Raw genomic sequence first — 19,662 nt, 5'->3', positions numbered from 1 at the left:
TGTCAATAGACGTTAGAAAAGAAACTAGACCCCTCCCGGTCTTAAATGTGATTGGTTAGCGTTTCCAAACAGGCCGCGCCAGTTCAGATATTCATTGGCCTGTGGGTGTTTGTGAGCACATCAATCACCAGAATTTCCTCGTGGAAGGCTGGAACCTGCCCACGATGGAATTTGATTGGTCAGTTCACGTACAGCTTGACCTCCCAGTGGGACTGCTGCTGTTTGGGTTCGTTTGACAACTCATCCGGGTTGAGGTAGGTGGACGCACGGCAGGAAGGAATGGTACCCCGAATTAAGATGCTGGAAGGACACCTGACACAACGGCGGACTTTTACTTGTCCTTCTTGGTACAGTTTAGGGACATCTAATACTAATAATGATATCAATAATACTTAAAGTTACCCTTCTCTATAAAGATGGTTTAACTACGTAATTTTTTAAAGCAGGTTTATTTAACTGCTTTGGTGCCAAGTTTTTAATCAGTGCTGTTAATGTGGATTCTGTAGGACAGTGTGGTAAGTCATGTCATTGGGTAGAATGAGTCACCCATCTATCTAACCATGAAAAAGTGACGCAAACCCAAATTTAGGAAGTGTAGTGTAGTGTACAATGTGGAATCAATCTCAGACTTAATCGCGTGGATAGAGTAGTTATTTACCAACAAAGTAAATAAAATAAAATGAAATGAAAAAAAAAAAAAAATATATATATATACATATATATATATATATATATATATATATATATATATATATATATACACACACACACACACACACACACACACACATATGTATGTATGTATATATGTGTATATATATATATATATATATATATATATATATATATATGTGTGTGTGTGTGTGTACGTGTGTGTGTACGTGTGTGTATGTCTTTCAAGATAAACGTATCATGTTTTTTAAGTTGTCAGTCCTGTATCTTAATTAAACTAGGTAAGATTTGGACTCTATCACAAAGTATAAAACAAAGCCATAAACAACCTCAGTCATGGATCTGAGCTTCTGTGCAAGTTTTGTCAAAATGGAGGCTGTCAGGAAGTGTTAGTGCAAAAGCTTTACTAGTTTACACATCTAGTAATCTGAAATAGGTTAAAAGTTAACTGTCTAAAGTTCAGGGGGATCCAGTGGCAGGCATGGATGTTTATATTTGTGTATATTTGCTTTAGTGTCATTGACATTAATCTGTTGAAATAAGTGTTATTGTTTTTGTAATCTTAGAATAGGAGTTTTATCTACAGAGAATCATGTTATGCCACCATGTATGACTGTACATATCTGCTCTCATATTCTAGGAGCTCAGACTTCTCGTTTTACTTATTTGTTGTATCATCAACCAAATATCCCAGAGCAGACGAACCAAACTCTATTTATTGTACTTCATGTTTTTGACAGCAGTCGTTGGGGAGGGTCAGGTGATACTCTGTCAGGCGGTACATCACTTCTAGATGCCACTAAATATTACATAATTAATGTTATAGTACCTTTTACTGATATTACAAAGATATGATCAAGATGGAAATGGTGTACAACAGAGTGACAAAAAGAGGTTCAGCTTCTTGAATTAGCAATAGAAAGCAGAAAGACATGTGGCAGAGGGAAATCCATTTGATCTGTGGCAGTGGACCCCAAGATATTTGAGTGAAAACATATATAAACAAAATAAGTTTAGAATTTTTAGAATGATAATCTAGCAAAAATTTGTTAGAATTTGAAAATGGAGAGTGAATTTGTCAGCCACATCAAAAATCTTGCTCAACAGCTGTCTTCAAATAAAATAAACCTGTCTTTAAGTTAGCAAGCATTTCTATTCATTTGTTACACATTAATTATTTTTATATTACATTATCAAAACCCTATGTTATTTTTATTGAAAAAGTATTACTTTAATGGGTTTTCACCTAAATTGGTATTGGTCTGAGACCCTCAGAAAGTGTAGCCATCTATCATGATGGAGTATTCAACAGTCCTAAGACCACAAGCAGCAGAGTGACTAAGATAAGCTAACATCATATTTTTTGAGTCTGAATCTGTTTTATGTAACATACCCATATTTACCTCCAGGGGGCTTCATTTACTTTGTCCCCTGGCTCTGTCTAGCCTTACCTTGGGGTAAGTTGTGTCGCAGTAGTAACATTTTTTGATCAGCCATTGTTCTAAAACAAAAAAATTAAGGTTAAAGTTAACTCACTTTATTTTCCCCATAGGGAAATTTGGTCTCTCCATTTTACCCATCCTAATACACACAGTACCTAGCATTAGCACTTTGCTGACACTGAAGGCACATGGGGACCAACCCCAGATCTACAATGGTAGCTTGTTCAAGGTCAGGATAATTAACCAATAGGCACCTGTTTTTGATGGTGGGGGGGAAACCAAAGAACCCAGAGAAAACCTCCATGGTTCAAAATAGAAATGCCCTGGTCCAACTAGGACTTAGTGAAGTGGTTTTAATTTACATAGAAGAACACAATAGCCTGAATTATATGACCAATCAAAACAAAATGCCTTTACTTTGCAGCAAAACGATCAAATGCAAAATATGCTAAATGTTTCCCCACCTTATTAGTCCACTTAGTGAGTTAGTATAAGCTCCTGCAGTAAATTTTGTGTTGATGTAAGGTTACACAAGTTGACTAATCTGTCACAAAAAAGGCCAACAGTCTCCACTGTGGTGCTACTCCTTTTACCACAATGTTTTATCAGTAAGGATGTTTTTCAACATGTAGCATCATGGGATGCCATTTTTAGCTCACCGGCCAATAGTCCATGAGTTTTTGTGAAGGCGTTGTGTCTGGTGTTGTCTTTGGCATTGTGTTTGTCTTCATTGTCATCTTCATTAGCAATTTCTTCAAACATCTTCACTGACGAAACTACTGGATTCATTTCAGATTTTACATGTAGCTTCCTTGGGACAACGTCTACAAAGTTTGTTCACAGTTTTGAGAAATTCAGATTTTTTTGATGAATTTTTGAAATCTTAAAAATTTGTCTTATAATTGGCCATAACTTGATAGTTTATAACATGGAAGTGATTAGAGATATCCATACCATTGAGCACTGAAAGGAGGTCATATATGGACTTTAGTTTATTTGTTGAGTTATCCTCAAGTGAAAGTACCACCCACTTCTATTTGGAGATTAATCTCCTGCATCAGGACCACAGGACTCTGGCACAACCGCTGAACCTGACAACCTCACACATTCAAGTTGTTATTGATTCTTGATAGAACATGCTGGCGAGCTACAGAGCCATTGGTTCTGTTTTAGTTGTTAAGACACCACACTTTCTTTGACATCATTATATTTTAGTAATGCTCTATTTGTACTGCCCCTGTTCCAACAGCATTAGAACCCCTGTTGGCTGCTTCAGTAGAAATACTGCCATTCACATACATTAAAAAAGTGACAGTTTTTTTTCCAATTATATTTTCTTTACAGTAAAATTTACTTCTCAGAGACTCATTCATATGTTTTCTAAACAGCATAATTGACAAATCAATTCAGATTTATTTATATGCCACAAAATCCCAATTCATAAATGTGCCTCTTTATAGTGCCTTTATAGTCTGTACTACAACTACTACTACTCGTTTCAGCCGCTCCCTATAGGGGTTGCCATAGAACATCTCTTGCTTCTATCTGCCCCTGTCCCCTGCGTGTCCTCGTTCATAAATTTCCTCTTTGGTCTTTGCCTGGTAACTCCATCTTCATCATCCTTCTACCAATATATTCACTATCCCTCCCTTGCACATGCCTGAGCCATCTCAATTTGGCCTCTCTCACTTTGTCCCCAAAATGTCCAACCTGAGCTGTCCCTCAGATGTACTCCTTTCTTATCCTGTCCATCCTTTTCACTCCCAATGAAAATCTCAACATCTTCAGCTCTGCTATCTGTCTTTTGGTCGGTGTAGCCGTCTCTAAACCGTTCAACATCGCTGGTCTCACTACTGTCTCGTACAACCTTAACTCTTGCAGATGTTCTTTTGTCACATGTCACTGCTGACACTTTCCTCTTTAAAGTCTGTACAGTCCACAAAATCATCTATCCTTAGATGAAATTAAAAAAAAAAAAAAAAATCAGGCTTTCATGTCACTGCATTTTTAATCAGTAGTAATAAAGCAGTCACTGCCATAACTTCTGATAGCTATGCTATTGTTAGTCTGACCCTTGGCTTACTTAGGAACCTGGCACGTGCAAAGCAGGGGGCCGGGGGGGCTTGAGCCCCTGCCGCTTCGATCCTCTGCCTACAAGTGCCCTTTTTACTCGTTTTTTTTTTTTTCTGCAAAAAACTGCATGACTAAAATTTTCGTGACTAAAATTTTGATCAGTGATAATAAATGTTTAGAGTGGTTTAATTTGGCTGTCACTGGACCTGGTCATGGTGCCCTTTCATCTCTGTCACGCTCCGCCCCTTCCTCCTGTCCTGCCTTGCTTGCAACACACACACACACACGCGCACACACACACGCGCGCGCGCACATGTCATGCGGTCTGGAGAATGAATGAGGAGGAGGGAAGCGCCGCGATTCCAGGTACGTGAGAGTCCACCCTGCTATCTGCCCAAAACATTCACTTGTCTCTTTATGGTCCTGGTCCTATTCTTCAACAACTATAGTTCTGGGGCCAAAAACCGATCGTAAGTGAGTGAATAATTCAATATCATCGTTACGTCATGGAATGAGCTCCCAGACTAGCCCACTGTAACAGCTGGGTGCCCACCTGAGTCTGAGTCCTGCTGAAGCACTCACACAGATCTGCTTCTGTTTTATTTCCATAAACTGTTGAGTTTTAGCCGTAAAATTGTAACACATGGTAATAGTCCTCACTTGCTGAAACAGTCACTTTTTCTTCAGTTTTCTCTGTTTTTGCATAATACCTTTAAGTTTACTCTGAGCTTTAATGAACATCTACATGATCAGTAAATTAAATATTGTCATGTCTGCTCCCAGACTGTGTCTGTCTTTTCTGTTTTCTCTGTCATTTCCTGTTTTATTTTGTTAAGTTTCCCTCTTGTGTCATGTCTGGTGTTTTTACTTCCCCTCCTTGATTGTTTCACCTGCTCCTGATTACCTGACTCCTCCCTGATTATCTCCACCTGTGTCCTATTGTCTTCCCTCCCTCTTGTGTATTTAAACCCTGTGTCTTCCCCTGTTCCTTTGCCAGTTTGTGTTCTACCTTTGTGTGCTCACTTACCAGCGTTTTTGGATACCTGTCAGTCTGTCTGCCCGTTCTTGACCCGTTTTGCCTTCCGACCACCGATCCTGCCTGTTCCTTGTCTGCCTGCTCGTCTGGTTCTGACCTGGTTCGTACTTCGACTCCTGATTCTGCCTATTCCCTGATTACCTCAGCCTCCAACGTGTTACCCTGTGTTTCGACCCTCGCCTGGACCCTGACCGTGAGTAGCCTTTCCCTCATGTCCCGTTGCCTCCTGAATTGCCCTCCTGTGTATGACCTGGCTTGTTTTTTGACTATCCTCTGTTTTGCCCTAGTCGGGGTGTTGACGGGAATCCTCCGGCTCGGCCGTGCTGACCATCCATATTCCCCGTTCACAGCCCGGACGAAGAGTCCAGAATCACACGCCTTCACAGACGTGTTAACTATTTTGTGCTGTGTTTTTACTACTGTGATTGTGTTTAATAAACACTCTCAATTGGTCATCTGCATTCTGGTCTTGCATTTGGGTTCAGCCTTCGTACTAGTCCCATTACAGTACAAACTGGCCAATAAGATGAACCCAGCAGACCTAGACCAGGTCCGGGAGGCAGTTCGGTCCCAGGGGCAACGCTTAGGGGGACATGAACAGATTTTGCACTCCCTAATGGATAAGATGACTCAGCTGTCCGTTCAGTTTTCCCAGTATTCTGGTAACCAGGCTTCTGCTCCGGTCCCGCCAGTCGAGAATATTAACTCTGTCTCACCCGTTAAAACCTTGGAGGAACCCAACATCCCACCTCCATCTAAGTACACAGGTAACCCTGATACTTGCCGTAATTTTTGTACACAACTCCAGCTCATTTTTGATTCCCAGCCCCGCCGTTTTGCTAATGAGTTAGCTAAGGTTGCATATATTGCTAGTCTGTTGGAAGGCCCTCCTTTAAGCCTGTTCAACGCAGCCTATGAACAAGGGTCTCCCATCACTCAGTCAGCCTCGGGTTTGATGGCTGAGCTAAAAAGGATATATGACCATCCTATCCGTGGACCACAGGCCGGTCAAAGACTCATGAGGCTGAGGCAGGGAGATCGCCCCATTAGGCAGTATGTCAGTGAGTTTCGTTCTCTAGCAGCAGAATCTGAATGGAACGAGAAGTCTTTGATCTCTGCGTTCCAGAGCGGTCTCAACCGCACCGTTGGTCGTGAGATGGCGCTCCGGCAGGAACTCCATTCACTGGATGATGTCATCGAGGCTGCTATTTGGGTTACTGACCAGTCGGTGTTTTGGCAGCCAGAACCATCATGGAACCGCCAGCCCTCCGTGAGTAAGCCCCACTCAGAACCCCCTCACCCAGTACCTGAGTCCAGCGGGGGTTCGAAAGTGGAACCGATGCAAGTGGGTCGGACTCGTCTGTCGGCAGAGGAACGTCAACGCCGTCTGGTGGCTGGTCTGTGCCTATACTGTGGTCAGGAGGGGCACCGAGTCAGCAACTGCCCAGTGAAACCTAGAACGATGGCAGGTGAGGACTCTCTTTTGAGCAGAACGTTCTGTGTGTCCAGCGCCTCTCGTGTTCAGCCCTTGGTCTGTGTATGCTCTAGTTCTGTGTCTCTGCAGCTTCCAGTCCTGATAGACTCCGGGTCAGACGCTAATCTGATGGATGAAGAATTAGCTAAGCAGCTCCACCTCAGTCTGCTCCCGGTTCTGAAGCCCCTGGAGGCGAGGGCTTTAGACAATCACATTATCTGTAGAGTTACTCAACGGACTCAACCAGTTACTGTCCGGTTCAAAGATGGTCACTCTGAGGAAATCAGTTTTCATGTTTATCGTTCTGACTCTCACCCTCTTATATTAGGTCACCCCTGGCTATCTTTCCATAACCCCTGTATTAACTGGCAAACGGGGGAGGTCCAAGCTTGGGGAGAGGGGTGTGGTTCCTGTTGTGAGGGGGTCCGGAATCCTGATCCTCCGTCCAAGCCAGTTCAGGTCACTGTGGCACCTGTCATCTCTCCAGAGGAGCAGGAGACGGTGTTCCCTGCTCTTAGTAAGGTACCTGAGTGTTATCACGACCTTAAGGAGGTATTTAATAAGTCACGCGCTACTGCGCTACCCCCTCACAGACCGTATGACTGTGCTATTGATTTGCGTCCTGGTACCTGCCCCCCTAAGGGGAGGCTGTATTCTCTGTCTGGCCCAGAGACGGCCGCAATGAAAAAGTATATTGATGAGTCCCTGGCGGCCGGCCTGATTCGACCATCCTCATCTCCAGCTGGGGCAGGGTTTTTCTTCGTCGACAAGAAGGATAAGACGCTACGCCCCTGTATTGACTATCGTGGCCTTAATGACATTACCATCCGTAATAGATATCCATTACCCCTCATGTCTTCAGCATTCGAACTATTACACGGGGCCAAAGTATTCACCAAGTTAGACCTCCGTAACGCATATCACTTGGTGAGAATCAGAGAAGGGGACGAGTGGAAGACTGCCTTTAACACCCCAAGTGGACACTATGAGTACTTAGTGATGCCGTTTGGTCTCACTAACGCCCCCGCTGTTTTCCAAGCTTTAGTCAATGACGTGTTACGTGACATGCTCAATGTTTTTGTATTTGTGTATCTGGATGATATTCTTATTTTTTCCCCGGATGAGGAGTCACATGTCCAGCATGTCCGCCAGGTGCTCCAAAGACTTCTCCAAAACCAACTGTTTGTAAAAGCTGAGAAGTGTGAGTTTCACCGCCCATCTGTTTCCTTTCTGGGTTTTATCATCGCAGAGGGGAGTGTCCAGATGGACCCAGACAAGGTCAGTGCTGTCAGGGATTGGCCCACGCCCACCAGTCGTAAGGATGTCCAGAGATTCCTTGGATTCGCTAACTTCTACAGGAAGTTCATTAGGGGGTTCAGCAGTGTGGCTGCCCCTTTGCATGTTCTAACCTCTCCCAAGTCCGTTTTCAGATGGAACCCCGAAGCAGACGCAGCGTTTGTGAAGCTGAAAAGGGCGTTCACCTCGGCCCCCATTCTGTCGGTTCCGGATCCAGCTCGTCAGTTCGTCGTGGAGGTGGACGCCTCTGATCTGGGGGTCGGGGCAGTCATTTCCCAACGCTCTCCAAAGGACAACAGGCTTCACCCGTGCGCTTTCCTCTCCAGGAGACTGTCCAAAGCGGAAAGTAACTATGACATCGGCAACAGGGAGTTGCTAGCCATCAAGGTGGCCCTGGAGGAATGGCGCCACTGGCTGGAGGGAACCGAAATACCATTCATGATCTGGACGGATCACAAGAACCTAGAGTATCTGCGGTCTGCAAAGAGACTCAACTCCCGTCAGGCCAGGTGGGCTCTGTTCTTCACACGATTCAATTTTTCACTGTCATATCGGCCTGGTTCCAAAAATGTGAAACCTGACGCTCTGTCCAGACTCTTTATGCCCGTCAATTCAGATTCTGAACCAGGACCTATCCTCCCTGAGAACTGTGTGGTGGGGGCGGTACAGTGGGAGATTGAGAAATCTGTTATTAATGCATTACGTGATTGTGACATCCCGGCTGGCGTTCCGCCAGACCGCCTGTTTGTTCCTGATCACCTCCGCCCACAGGTCATCCACTGGGCTCACACATCCAGGCTGACATGTCACCCGGGAGTCCAGCGGACTGCATTCGTTATTAAACAGCGCTTCTGGTGGCCCGCTTTGGAGAAAGAAGTGGCGGAGTATGTCGCTGCCTGTCCTGTCTGTGCTGCGTGTAAGACCTCCAATAAACCTCCGGTTGGTCAATTACACCCTCTACCTGTTCCCAGTAGACCCTGGTCTAATGTGTCACTAGACTTTGTGACGGGGCTGCCCCCGTCAGATGGAAATACCACTGTGTTGACCATTGTTGACCGTTTTTCCAAGATGGCTCACTTTGTCCCACTACCTAAGCTCCCCTCTGCTAAGGAGACAGCAGAGGCCATGTTATGTCATGTCTGTCGATTACATGGGTTTCCCAGAGACATTGTTTCGGACAGAGGTCCTCAGTTTGTTGCACGTTTTTGGCGTGCTTTTTGTTCCCTTATTGGGGCGTCTGTTAGTCTGTCCTCGGGCTATCACCCACAGTCCAATGGTCAGACGGAGCGGCTCAATCAGGTGCTGGAGGCCGGTCTTAGAGTTTTGGCCTCCCACAACCCTGCTTCCTGGAGCCGCCAGCTGATCTGGGTCGAATACGCCCACAATTCGCTACCCTGTGCTTCTTCTGGTCTGTCTCCTTTTCATGTAGTTTGTGGTTATCAACCTCCTCTGTTCCCGGCCCTAGAGAAGGATGTCAGCGTCCCCTCAGCTCTGGCCTTGATAAGGAGATGCAAAAGGACCTGGATTCGCGCCAGACAAGCTCTGTTGAAGGCCTCGGGGGTCTACAAGGCAGCTGCGGACCGGCACAGGACTCCAGCCCCGGTCTACCAGCGCGACCAACGTGTGTGGCTGTCAACCCGTCATCTTCCCTTGAGGGTGGAGAGCCGCAAATTGGCACCCAGGTTCGTGGGCCCATTTCCTATCTCAAAAATTATTAATCCTGTCTCTGTTCGCCTGAAGCTACCTAGGACCATGAGGATACACCCAACCTTCCACGTGAGTCAAGTTAAACCGGCTAAGGAGAGCCGGTTAGTCCCTCCCACCCAGCCACCACCGCCACCCCGGATCATTGATGGAGGCCCAGCCTACACTGTTCGCCGGCTCCTAGCGGCCCGTCGCCGGGGAAGAGGATTTCAATACTTGGTGGATTGGGAAGGATACGGCCCTGAAGAGCGTTCCTGGGTGCCCGCCTCTTACATCCTGGACCCGGACCTGATCCGGGACTTTCATCGCCACCACCCGGAGGTTCCTGGGCCGTCCGGTGCCGTCCCCTAGAGGGGGGGGTACTGTCATGTCTGCTCCCAGACTGTGTCTGTCTTTTCTGTTTTCTCTGTCATTTCCTGTTTTATTTTGTTAAGTTTCCCTCTTGTGTCATGTCTGGTGTTTTTACTTCCCCTCCTTGATTGTTTCACCTGCTCCTGATTACCTGACTCCTCCCTGATTATCTCCACCTGTGTCCTATTGTCTTCCCTCCCTCTTGTGTATTTAAACCCTGTGTCTTCCCCTGTTCCTTTGCCAGTTTGTGTTCTACCTTTGTGTGCTCACTTACCAGCGTTTTTGGATACCTGTCAGTCTGTCTGCCCGTTCTTGACCCGTTTTGCCTTCCGACCACCGATCCTGCCTGTTCCTTGTCTGCCTGCTCGTCTGGTTCTGACCTGGTTCGTACTTCGACTCCTGATTCTGCCTATTCCCTGATTACCTCAGCCTCCAACGTGTTACCCTGTGTTTCGACCCTCGCCTGGACCCTGACCGTGAGTAGCCTTTCCCTCATGTCCCGTTGCCTCCTGAATTGCCCTCCTGTGTATGACCTGGCTTGTTTTTTGACTATCCTCTGTTTTGCCCTAGTCGGGGTGTTGACGGGAATCCTCCGGCTCGGCCGTGCTGACCATCCATATTCCCCGTTCACAGCCCGGACGAAGAGTCCAGAATCACACGCCTTCACAGACGTGTTAACTATTTTGTGCTGTGTTTTTACTACTGTGATTGTGTTTAATAAACACTCTCAATTGGTCATCTGCATTCTGGTCTTGCATTTGGGTTCAGCCTTCGTACTAGTCCCATTACAAATATAGGGTAAAGGAAGTGATTTACACAGAAAAATGCAAAACACAGAGGTTTTTATTATAATAAATGGTGATAAATAACATGAGAAACGTTAAAAAGAGAGAAAAAAATCATTTACAAGCTGCCATAAAAGTACCACTGGGTCTTAATGGGGTAAAAATGTGCTGAAGTAATTAAATTCTGCTAAACCAATATAAAACTGCATAAAAAGAAAACACATCCAAGTCGTCTTCTCATCCAATACCTAAAGCCGGCCCTTTTGGTGTACAAGAGTCATAAAACTCATGTAAAATCCCCCGACTCTTTCCTCAGTGCCAACACTTTGACATTTCTGCTTTTGTTTCAGAAACTGCTGGATCGATTATCGTAATATCCGTGTTCGCCTCGAACATCTTGAGTGAATCTTATTTGAAATAACCACAAACCTCCACAAATATTCCCATCAACCTGGTCAATATTAAATGATACAGCTATAAATACTACAATATAAACTTTATTATTATCATGTAATGTTAAATGGTTTGGCTTGGGTTAACACTTCCTCTACATGGTTATTTCTTAACTGTGGAAAACCTAAATATCATCATAAATATGTCCCATAATGAAAAGAAACTAAATATTCAAATGTTTCACTGTAAAAGTAGGTGTAAAACCAGATGTAAAATGAAGGTATTTCTAGTTATTAACATTCACTGTCATGTTTTTATACATAATTTAACATCTTTTTTTGAAGAATTTGTCTTGGACTTACACTGCAAAAATCCAAATCTTACCAAGTGTATTATTCTCATTTACTAGTCAAAATATCTCATCACACTTAAAATAAGACATAATCACCTACAGAGTAACTTGTAAGGGAGATAAAAGAACTTATTTTTAGACAATAGATCTAGAAAATCTTATTTCAAGGAATCTTACCAAGATCATTTTCACTTCTTCCATTAGCAGATTTTTTTGGTGAATTGAGCCAAAAAAATCTTGAATTAAGCAAAAAAAATCTGCCAATGGAACAAGTGAAAATGCTCTTACTAAGATTTCTTGAAATAAGATTTTCCAGATCTGTTGTCTAAAATGAAGTTCTTATATCTCACTGAAAAGTTACGCTTTAGGTGATTTTGTCTTATTTTAAGTGTGATGAGATATTTTGACAAGAAATGAGAAAAATACACCTGGTAAGATTTAGATTTTTGCAGGGTATTAACACACAAAAACTTCTACACATTACATCTTTATTTCCACTTATATAGAAACTGAACATCAAAAGAAATTTATCACATATTCTATGTGATGCCATTTAACACCATTTTATTAAATATGAAAATAAAATTCTTTCTTGTTCTTAAAAAAAAAAAAAATTAACAAACAAAATACAACAAACAACAGAAGAGTGGATGAGTATCCAGAGGATAATGTAAAATATGACAAAGGGTAGTTCAACAAAGTTCACATTTAGAAACAAACAACATTATTAATCCACAGCAAGTCAAAGATCTCAATCCCATTGAACATCTGTGGGATATTCTTTGTAGATCCGTGTATGCTAGGTGTCCAGCACCTGGCAATCGCCAGATGCTCATCCAGGCCCTTCAGGAAGAGTGGGACAACATCCCCCAGATAGGATCAGGAGGTGAATCCAGAGTGTGTGCAGAAGGTGCACAGCCTGTGTTAGGGCTCAGGGAGGACACACCCAGTACTGAGGACATTGATCTGGACCATTTGGTCAATCTTTGACTTGCTATGGATTAATAATGTTGCTTGTTGCTACATGTGAACTTTGTTGAACTACCCTTTGTCATATTGTCATAAATGTGAACTTTGTAATTGGTGGTTATTTGTTTTCATGTGCCCTTTTGGAAGTTTGAGCCCCTGCCCCTTTATAGCTCTCTGCACGGCCCTGTTAGGAACTACACACTTTTTAAACTGAACATGTTTTTGAACATATTTCGATTGAAATATGCTGTTGAATAAGTTCTCAAGATTACATGTGGTAGCGCAGCAGTGCAGTGGTTTTCATTTTCACAGCTAGATGGTCAAATGCCGCGCTGACCAGTTAGGGCCTTTCTATGTCGAGTTTGAGTGGGTACTCTGGGTGTTCCTGCTTCCTGTCACCATCCACAGACTGGCACCATAATAGGTCAGCCTCTGAAAATGACCAGACTATGTTTAAAATGGCTGAAATTCCTAAATGATTAATGCAACACTTTGAATTAGAGCTGAAAGTCCACACTTCAGTCACTCCTCGATTGCTCCATTTCAGATCTTCTGTGGGAATGTACAAAATTTTTGAATATGAATCTGATGGAATGATGAGTAGAATAGTTGTGAGGCATATATTATAACTGTATGTTCTCTAGTGTGCATACAAGAATACATTATTGTTATGATCCTGTATGTACAAGACCTGCTCAAAGAATGAAAACTTGATGATTATCATGAAGCAGGTTTTACAAGAAAGTTCAATTTATGTCTTATGAACTTTGAAATACATTCAGCAAGCAAGCGCAATAAAAGACAATGACTACTACAAATAAAGGTGCGGCTTTGAGGTGAAAATGTGTGCACAGGGGTGAGCCTAATCTGAAACGCTTATAAAAAAAAATTGCATTATTTATTGTATGATTAAAGCAGTCTAACTTTCATCACAGTTTTTTTTTTTTCCAAATTTGTAAAACCCCAGTGGTAGCCTAATTATCACTAATCCATTAGTCTTTCTGTGCTTACGCCCCTGAATCTCTTCCCTCACTGTGAACAGCTTGGAAGATGACTCCATCATAAACACAGTCCACTTTACATAACAAACTGAAATGTCACGCGGGCCTTTTCGGAAATGTTGTCGAAATGTATTGTGGGAATGGGAACTCCACACAGCAGCAATTTTGCTGTCTCTTTGTGAGTGCTGAACCCAAATGTCGCCTTTACCTCTGTCTACCAACTATACTTATTTTTAAAACAAACCTGGTGGACTGTATAATTTTACGTTGTAGTGACCTGGCCCATCGTCTTGCCGAATCTGTGAGAAACTGCTTTTGCTTTCCACAGTGCACTTTGCAGCAACATTTCTGAAAAGGCCTGAGTGATGTTTTGGTTCGTTATTTAAACAAGTGGACTGTGTTTATGATGGAGTCATCTTTGAAGTTGTTCACCATAAGGGAAGTGATTCAGGGGCGTAAGCACAGAAAGACTAATGGATTAGTGATAATTAGGCTATCAATGGGGTTTTGCAAATTTGAAAAAACATTTGTGATGAAAGTCAAAGGCTGCTCTATGCTCTAATGTGTAGGGCCTTTACATGTGTGCTTGTATCTTGTAGTACCAAATGGGGCGGAGTTACAACGTAGGCCAGGGAGGAGCGATTGAAACCACTCCACACTCGAGGCACAGAAAGAGAGGACATTTTTTGTTCACCAAGAGCTGTTCATTACAGGTCAGAATAAGGTTGCTGGTCGCTGCTGATCATGAGTTCTGAAGAAACGGAGCAAACTATAGTCGTGAAGACCGAGGCTGCAGCTACTGGCCCCGGCTCAGCTGAAGTGAAAGGAAAGTGGAAGGTAAATGTAAACAAGTGTTGTAGCTCCACAGAAGGGGCTGGTTATAGGTATTTGGGTCACATCTCATACTTATTTCATGTGTCTGATAGTGTCCTGTGAGTGATCGTCACATCCATAGAGAAGATGTGAAGAAGGTTTGGAAAGAATGCCAGGAGGAGAGCTTCTGGTACAGAGGTATGAGTTTGTACACATTCAGTATACTTTAGTTTTGCTAAATCTTGTATTGCTGTAAAATAGAACCAACACGCTGCTTGACTGTCTTGAGAGTATTCCTCCCTTTGTATTGTAGTGGGGCTGATCATCAATCAACACCCTGATGACTAAACCTCCAGTGTTTACATTCCCCTTTGTGTAATTCGGTCTGTGGCACTCCCATACGGACACACACACACTCACATTAGAAATGGCAAAAGCATATCGAAACCTAAAATTGCCATGCTGCACCTACCATTATATAGTCACTACAATGCATTTATTCTACCATGTATCTCTAGTCCACTCAGCTGTTAGGGTAGCCTGAGCTGTTTGACCTCAATTTAAGGTAAAGTTGGGGGTTAGTCAAGGTCACCGTAATTCACCTACATGACATGCTCAGATAAGAAGGTCTGTGGCTACAATAACAAGAAATTCTGTCAGTCAGTCACACCCACACAGCTCTAATATTAATATCGGACTGCAATTTCTAAAGGAAGGTGAAAGTTACAGCAGTAACAAGAAGACTGAACAGAAGAGAATTTTGCCAGGCATGACCGGCCAAGATTAAAATTCTGCTTAACAGAAAATGTTCTATGTTTCAACACATTCTTTGAGGTGGCCCTCTGTTCATTGCCTTGTAATGCTGGTTTTGATCTCATACTATGTAATTTCTTAATAACAACTCAGCCCTGATCCTTTCTTTCACATTATCTCCTAACTGTAGCACAGGTTAAAGTTCAGTCAGACTGCCATGCACAAAACAAACAATGCAGAATCAAACATGGCATGATATGGATGTGTTCTACCAAACAGCAGATTTTATAGTTTGATCATAGGAAAACAGACTACAAAACTATATGTACACTGAGCACTGATTTAACCCATAAAGGCCCAACATCCATTTCCAACCTAAACCATCTGCTGATGTAACTGTTTAATACCTGTTGATCCATTAATCCTATCAATACATGTAAATAACTGGTCTAAAATGCAGTTTGTCATGTTTCATGGTCATCAGATATGACCCATTTGGACGTTCAGAGGCTCTGTAATTACCATGGAAACACCGTCATCTTCTACAACATTGATTCACCAGTAAAACCCATGAAGTTTGATAAATAACAGTGGATGGAGACACTTGATTTATGTTGAGTTAATGATAGATTTAACTGAAAAAGTCTCTTTTTCTGCAGTTTTTTCTGTTTTTGATACAATAACCCTCAACTTTAACCTGAGCTTTCTACATCTACATCTACATGATCAGTAAGTTAAATATGGGAAAATACCTGATTTATACTGATAAAATACAAAATACAGAAGATAATTTTATAAATAAATGGTGATAAATCACTTAAGAAAGGTTAAATATAGAGAAAATTTAATTTGGGAACTTATATACAAGTAGCGCTCGGTCTTTATGAGTTAAAACAGTTTTAATAGTAAACAAACATGATGTGTAATTATGTAAACTGGTGTTATATGGAGCTCAACATTATGGTGTAATATTTATGCATTATTTGACAGATTTACACAAACATTCTTCATTTTTCTTTGTATAAATCATATAATTGTTTGGAAGAAAATTATGTATTTAAATACATACAAAGGATTTAAGTTGAATTACTCTTGAATTAACCTTTTAAATATGTCAGTGTTCTAAGAGGTAATTTTACATTCAAGAAGAATTTAAGAGCTTATATGAAACGATATTATCCTTAACTGCTGTTTTTGTGTAAAATGTATACTGTTGTGGTCCTGGTTTAGTATATAATATTAATATGTAATTTACACAAGATTACAATTTACTAATTCAATAAATCCTTAAGTTTGTGGTATTTCTCTTCTGAAATGACAGGTTTTTTAAGTCTGTCTCAGGTCTTAAGCCTTTTTCTATTGAAGTTATCATGAAATGAACTTCTGATTCTTACATATTTATACATATGTGCATTAGAAGGATCAGTTCCCAACTGTTGTCTTCTTTTACTCTACTGTCCATGTTCAGCTCTTCCCCTCTCCCTGGGTGGCATGGCTGTAACTGGTGGTCTCATCTACAATGGTAAAGTTGTCACACTCCTCATATTTACAATGGTAGAACAGTTGTATTCTTTATAATTCATTTGGTTTAAATCTGGTCTTTTTTCATTGCAGGTGTTTGGAAATCATCCAAGCGTTTTGGTCCATTCCCAAAACTAGCAAGTGTGTACCGTTCCGTATATACTGTAGGCCTCACATTTGGAAATAGCAAATGATTTTAACATTTATACAGCAATGATGAGATTTCTGCCTGTGATGTTATATCTCTAGTTGCTGGAATCCTTGGTTATATGGTTGGAAAAGCATCTTATATGGAAACTTGTCGAAGCAAATTCAAAGAGCTCGGCATTGGACCAGGACCCTGGGGTGAGGGAGGACGCCCTGGACCTTTTGGTCCTCCTGGACAAATGTGGGGAAAACGGTTAGTTTATAGGGTTTAAGAACTTAATTTTTTGGCTTCAATTAATTGTTGAAGATGTCACTTTTTATTGTTATTTTGTCTTGACAGTCCCATTCTCTGAAGAAATATTATGCAGTTCTATATATGTTTAAGTGATAAAAATTACAGATTTACTCACAACAGGGAGGTAATGAAGATATGACTTTAATGGTACATCCATGTAAAAGTTATTTTTTGTTGACATGTAATAAAAAATAACTATAATAACTAAAAAAGGCACACAGAAAAGTCAAAAGGGAATTTACTTCATTTAATTTATTCATTAGTAATTCTCTACTTTAAATGACTAATATTACATTAGAAGTAAAAAAAAAAAAGTCTTGTACCATAAGTTTGGTATTAGATTTGAATTTTTTTTTTTTTTTTTTTTTTTTTTTTAAATTAGCACACAGCAGGATGTGAGAATATGTTTTCTTTATACCTATATGTACCTGTGACAACATTAACTGTAATGTTTTACCAATAGATCCTGCAACCATGTGTGTGAAGAATGTAAGAAAAAATCTCCAGCAGCATCTGCTGAACAAGCACAAGCCTAGAGGTAAATGGATCTTAACACAGAGTATAGCGTTATAGATACCCTGTATGTTGAAAGTCAAATCATGAAGTGCATGAAAATCTAAAGCCAGTAAAATCAGATGCATAGTCTCTATGATTATGATGAATAAAAATCTATTTGTAGCCAATCACAGAGAAGTAAAATAGGTATTTTTAAATGATAATTATATGGTAAAGCTAACTTATATGTATGCAATATTTTATGTGCAACTTCATATTTCTAGTCTATTGTAATTTCCCAGTTTGGGATAAATGAAATCTATCTATCTATCTATCTATCTATCTATCTATCTATCTATCTATCTATCTATCTATCTATCTATCTATCTATCTATCTATCTATCTATCTATCTATCTATCTATCTATCTATCTATCTATCTATCTATCTATCTATCTATAATATAGACATTGATATAGTGATGCATAAATAACCTGAATTTCCTTTAATTTTCCAGCCTTGTCAAGAAGTCACTTTCTGCGTGGATTTCAGTTGCACCTTTGTAATATCTTCATACAGCATCGAACATGTTATAAGTGTCGTTTAATCTATTCTCGAACTGTATTCTGATTTTGAGAGCATAGTTGAAGTAATACATAAAACTACCACAAGGGGGCGGTAATGTCTTTTCAAAGACCATAGTCTGAATGCAATGTAGGACAATACATACAGATTTAACCATATGGATTTAACTGTATTATTAAGATATTCTTGCTCGATTGCTAAACGGAACTTCACATATTAACACTGCAAATCAGCCAATTACAAAAACCCATGTATATAATACAATACAAATAAATGCATGCAGAAGACCAACATCATTTTAGAAAGTCCTTTCTGGAAATATTATTGCTTATATAACTACTGACAGAGTCAATGTATTTTTATGATTGTTTATTTTACCAAAAAAATAAAATAATAATAATAATAAAGAAAGAAACGCTATTGGACAAAAATGTCGATGTGTGAGTGTGAATGTTCTTGTAAGTGCTCAACACATTTTCACGAAGTTAACCATCCTGTTTTACAGCAAAAGGTCAACATTTCAGCTGTTTGGGTTATGTAAACTTAAAATGCATCTGGATGTAAGCTAGGCAAGCATTTTTAGTTATTTAATTATCCCAATAGTTAAGGTTATTATGCCAACATCCAAGGTGCATTTTGTTTTTTGACATCCAGAAAAAATATTTTAATAACCTGTATTTCATGAGTATTCAACAAAGTTATCTAAGAGCTTTTTTCCCTATTTGTAGCGTGTTTTGCCGTGTTGCCGTGACTTTTTTTTGTCTGTTTTTGCTTACTAGAAATGCTTTTTATGTGATAGAGTTATAAAAAGTGAACATGGGTTTCTTAGAAAAGAATCACATCACACGTAAGTAAAACGTCTCATGCAGCTTTCTGAGTACGCGGGTGTTTATACAGAGGGAACCGTGTGAACGTCACCCCCAAGACGTCATCCAATCAACAGGTCATTTTTACGTGATTGGCAGGTATTTGTTGAAATAGGAGGGTGCAGTCGATGTAGGCGTATACTACTGCAGCCAATCATGATGTGGAAGGCGGGACTAAGAGGCTACCGTCTGCTCTGACAGTGGAGCTCTTCCAACACCGAAACAGACCGAGAAAAAAATCACACCACTACGCAAATCCTTCCAATGGAGGAGGGCCAGGACGTTGAAGCTTGTTCGGCAAATGAAAAGAACGTCTGCAAGCTAGCTACCTAGCTCAACTAAGGAAAGAGAAGACAAAAGTTGTGAGTAACGTCAGCTTAACGAATAATAAAGTAATTGGGGACGGGGTGGTTGTTGTTTACGGTAGTTAACGCTGGCTTATGTCAAGTTCCGTGATTAACTTTGCGTTGAGGTTAACGTTAGCTTTCCAAATGTGGTAACCAAAATTGGCTGCCATAGCATGCTAAAGGAGTTTGGCTACTCTGCCAGTGACTTAATCGCATAACGAATCTGCTTGACATCAGTTTTATCACTGCCAGTGTACTAATAGGGTTGTTAACATTGCTATCTCCCCAGAATG

General features: G+C 41.1%; 1 protein-coding gene across 2 annotated transcripts; it reads left to right on the top strand.

Moving 5' to 3' along the window:
• The first annotated feature begins 232 nt into the window (after positions 1-232).
• On the top strand, positions 233-18,443 carry ociad2 (OCIA domain containing 2). 2 transcript variants are annotated; one of them, XM_030131368.1, is made up of 8 exons: positions 233-254; positions 14,262-14,385; positions 14,475-14,559; positions 16,583-16,636; positions 16,729-16,776; positions 16,885-17,035; positions 17,541-17,615; positions 18,089-18,443. In XM_030131368.1, exons 2-7 carry the CDS (start codon positions 14,293-14,295, stop codon positions 17,611-17,613), a joined length of 504 nt encoding a protein of 167 aa, XP_029987228.1. In that variant the 5' UTR covers positions 233-254; positions 14,262-14,292; the 3' UTR covers positions 17,614-17,615; positions 18,089-18,443. The 2 variants fall into 2 exon arrangements, with proteins under 2 accessions (XP_029987228.1, XP_029987227.1); XM_030131367.1 differs by lacking the exon at positions 233-254 and adding an exon at positions 429-515.
• Positions 18,444-19,662: the final 1,219 nt, after the last annotated feature.

This window comes from Sphaeramia orbicularis, chromosome 4 (genome assembly GCF_902148855.1).
Source record: "Sphaeramia orbicularis chromosome 4, fSphaOr1.1, whole genome shotgun sequence".
Classification (NCBI taxonomy): domain Eukaryota; kingdom Metazoa; phylum Chordata; class Actinopteri; order Kurtiformes; family Apogonidae; genus Sphaeramia; species Sphaeramia orbicularis.
Note: the sequence above shows the minus strand (reverse complement) of the source record. Positions and strands in the feature narration are given on the sequence as shown.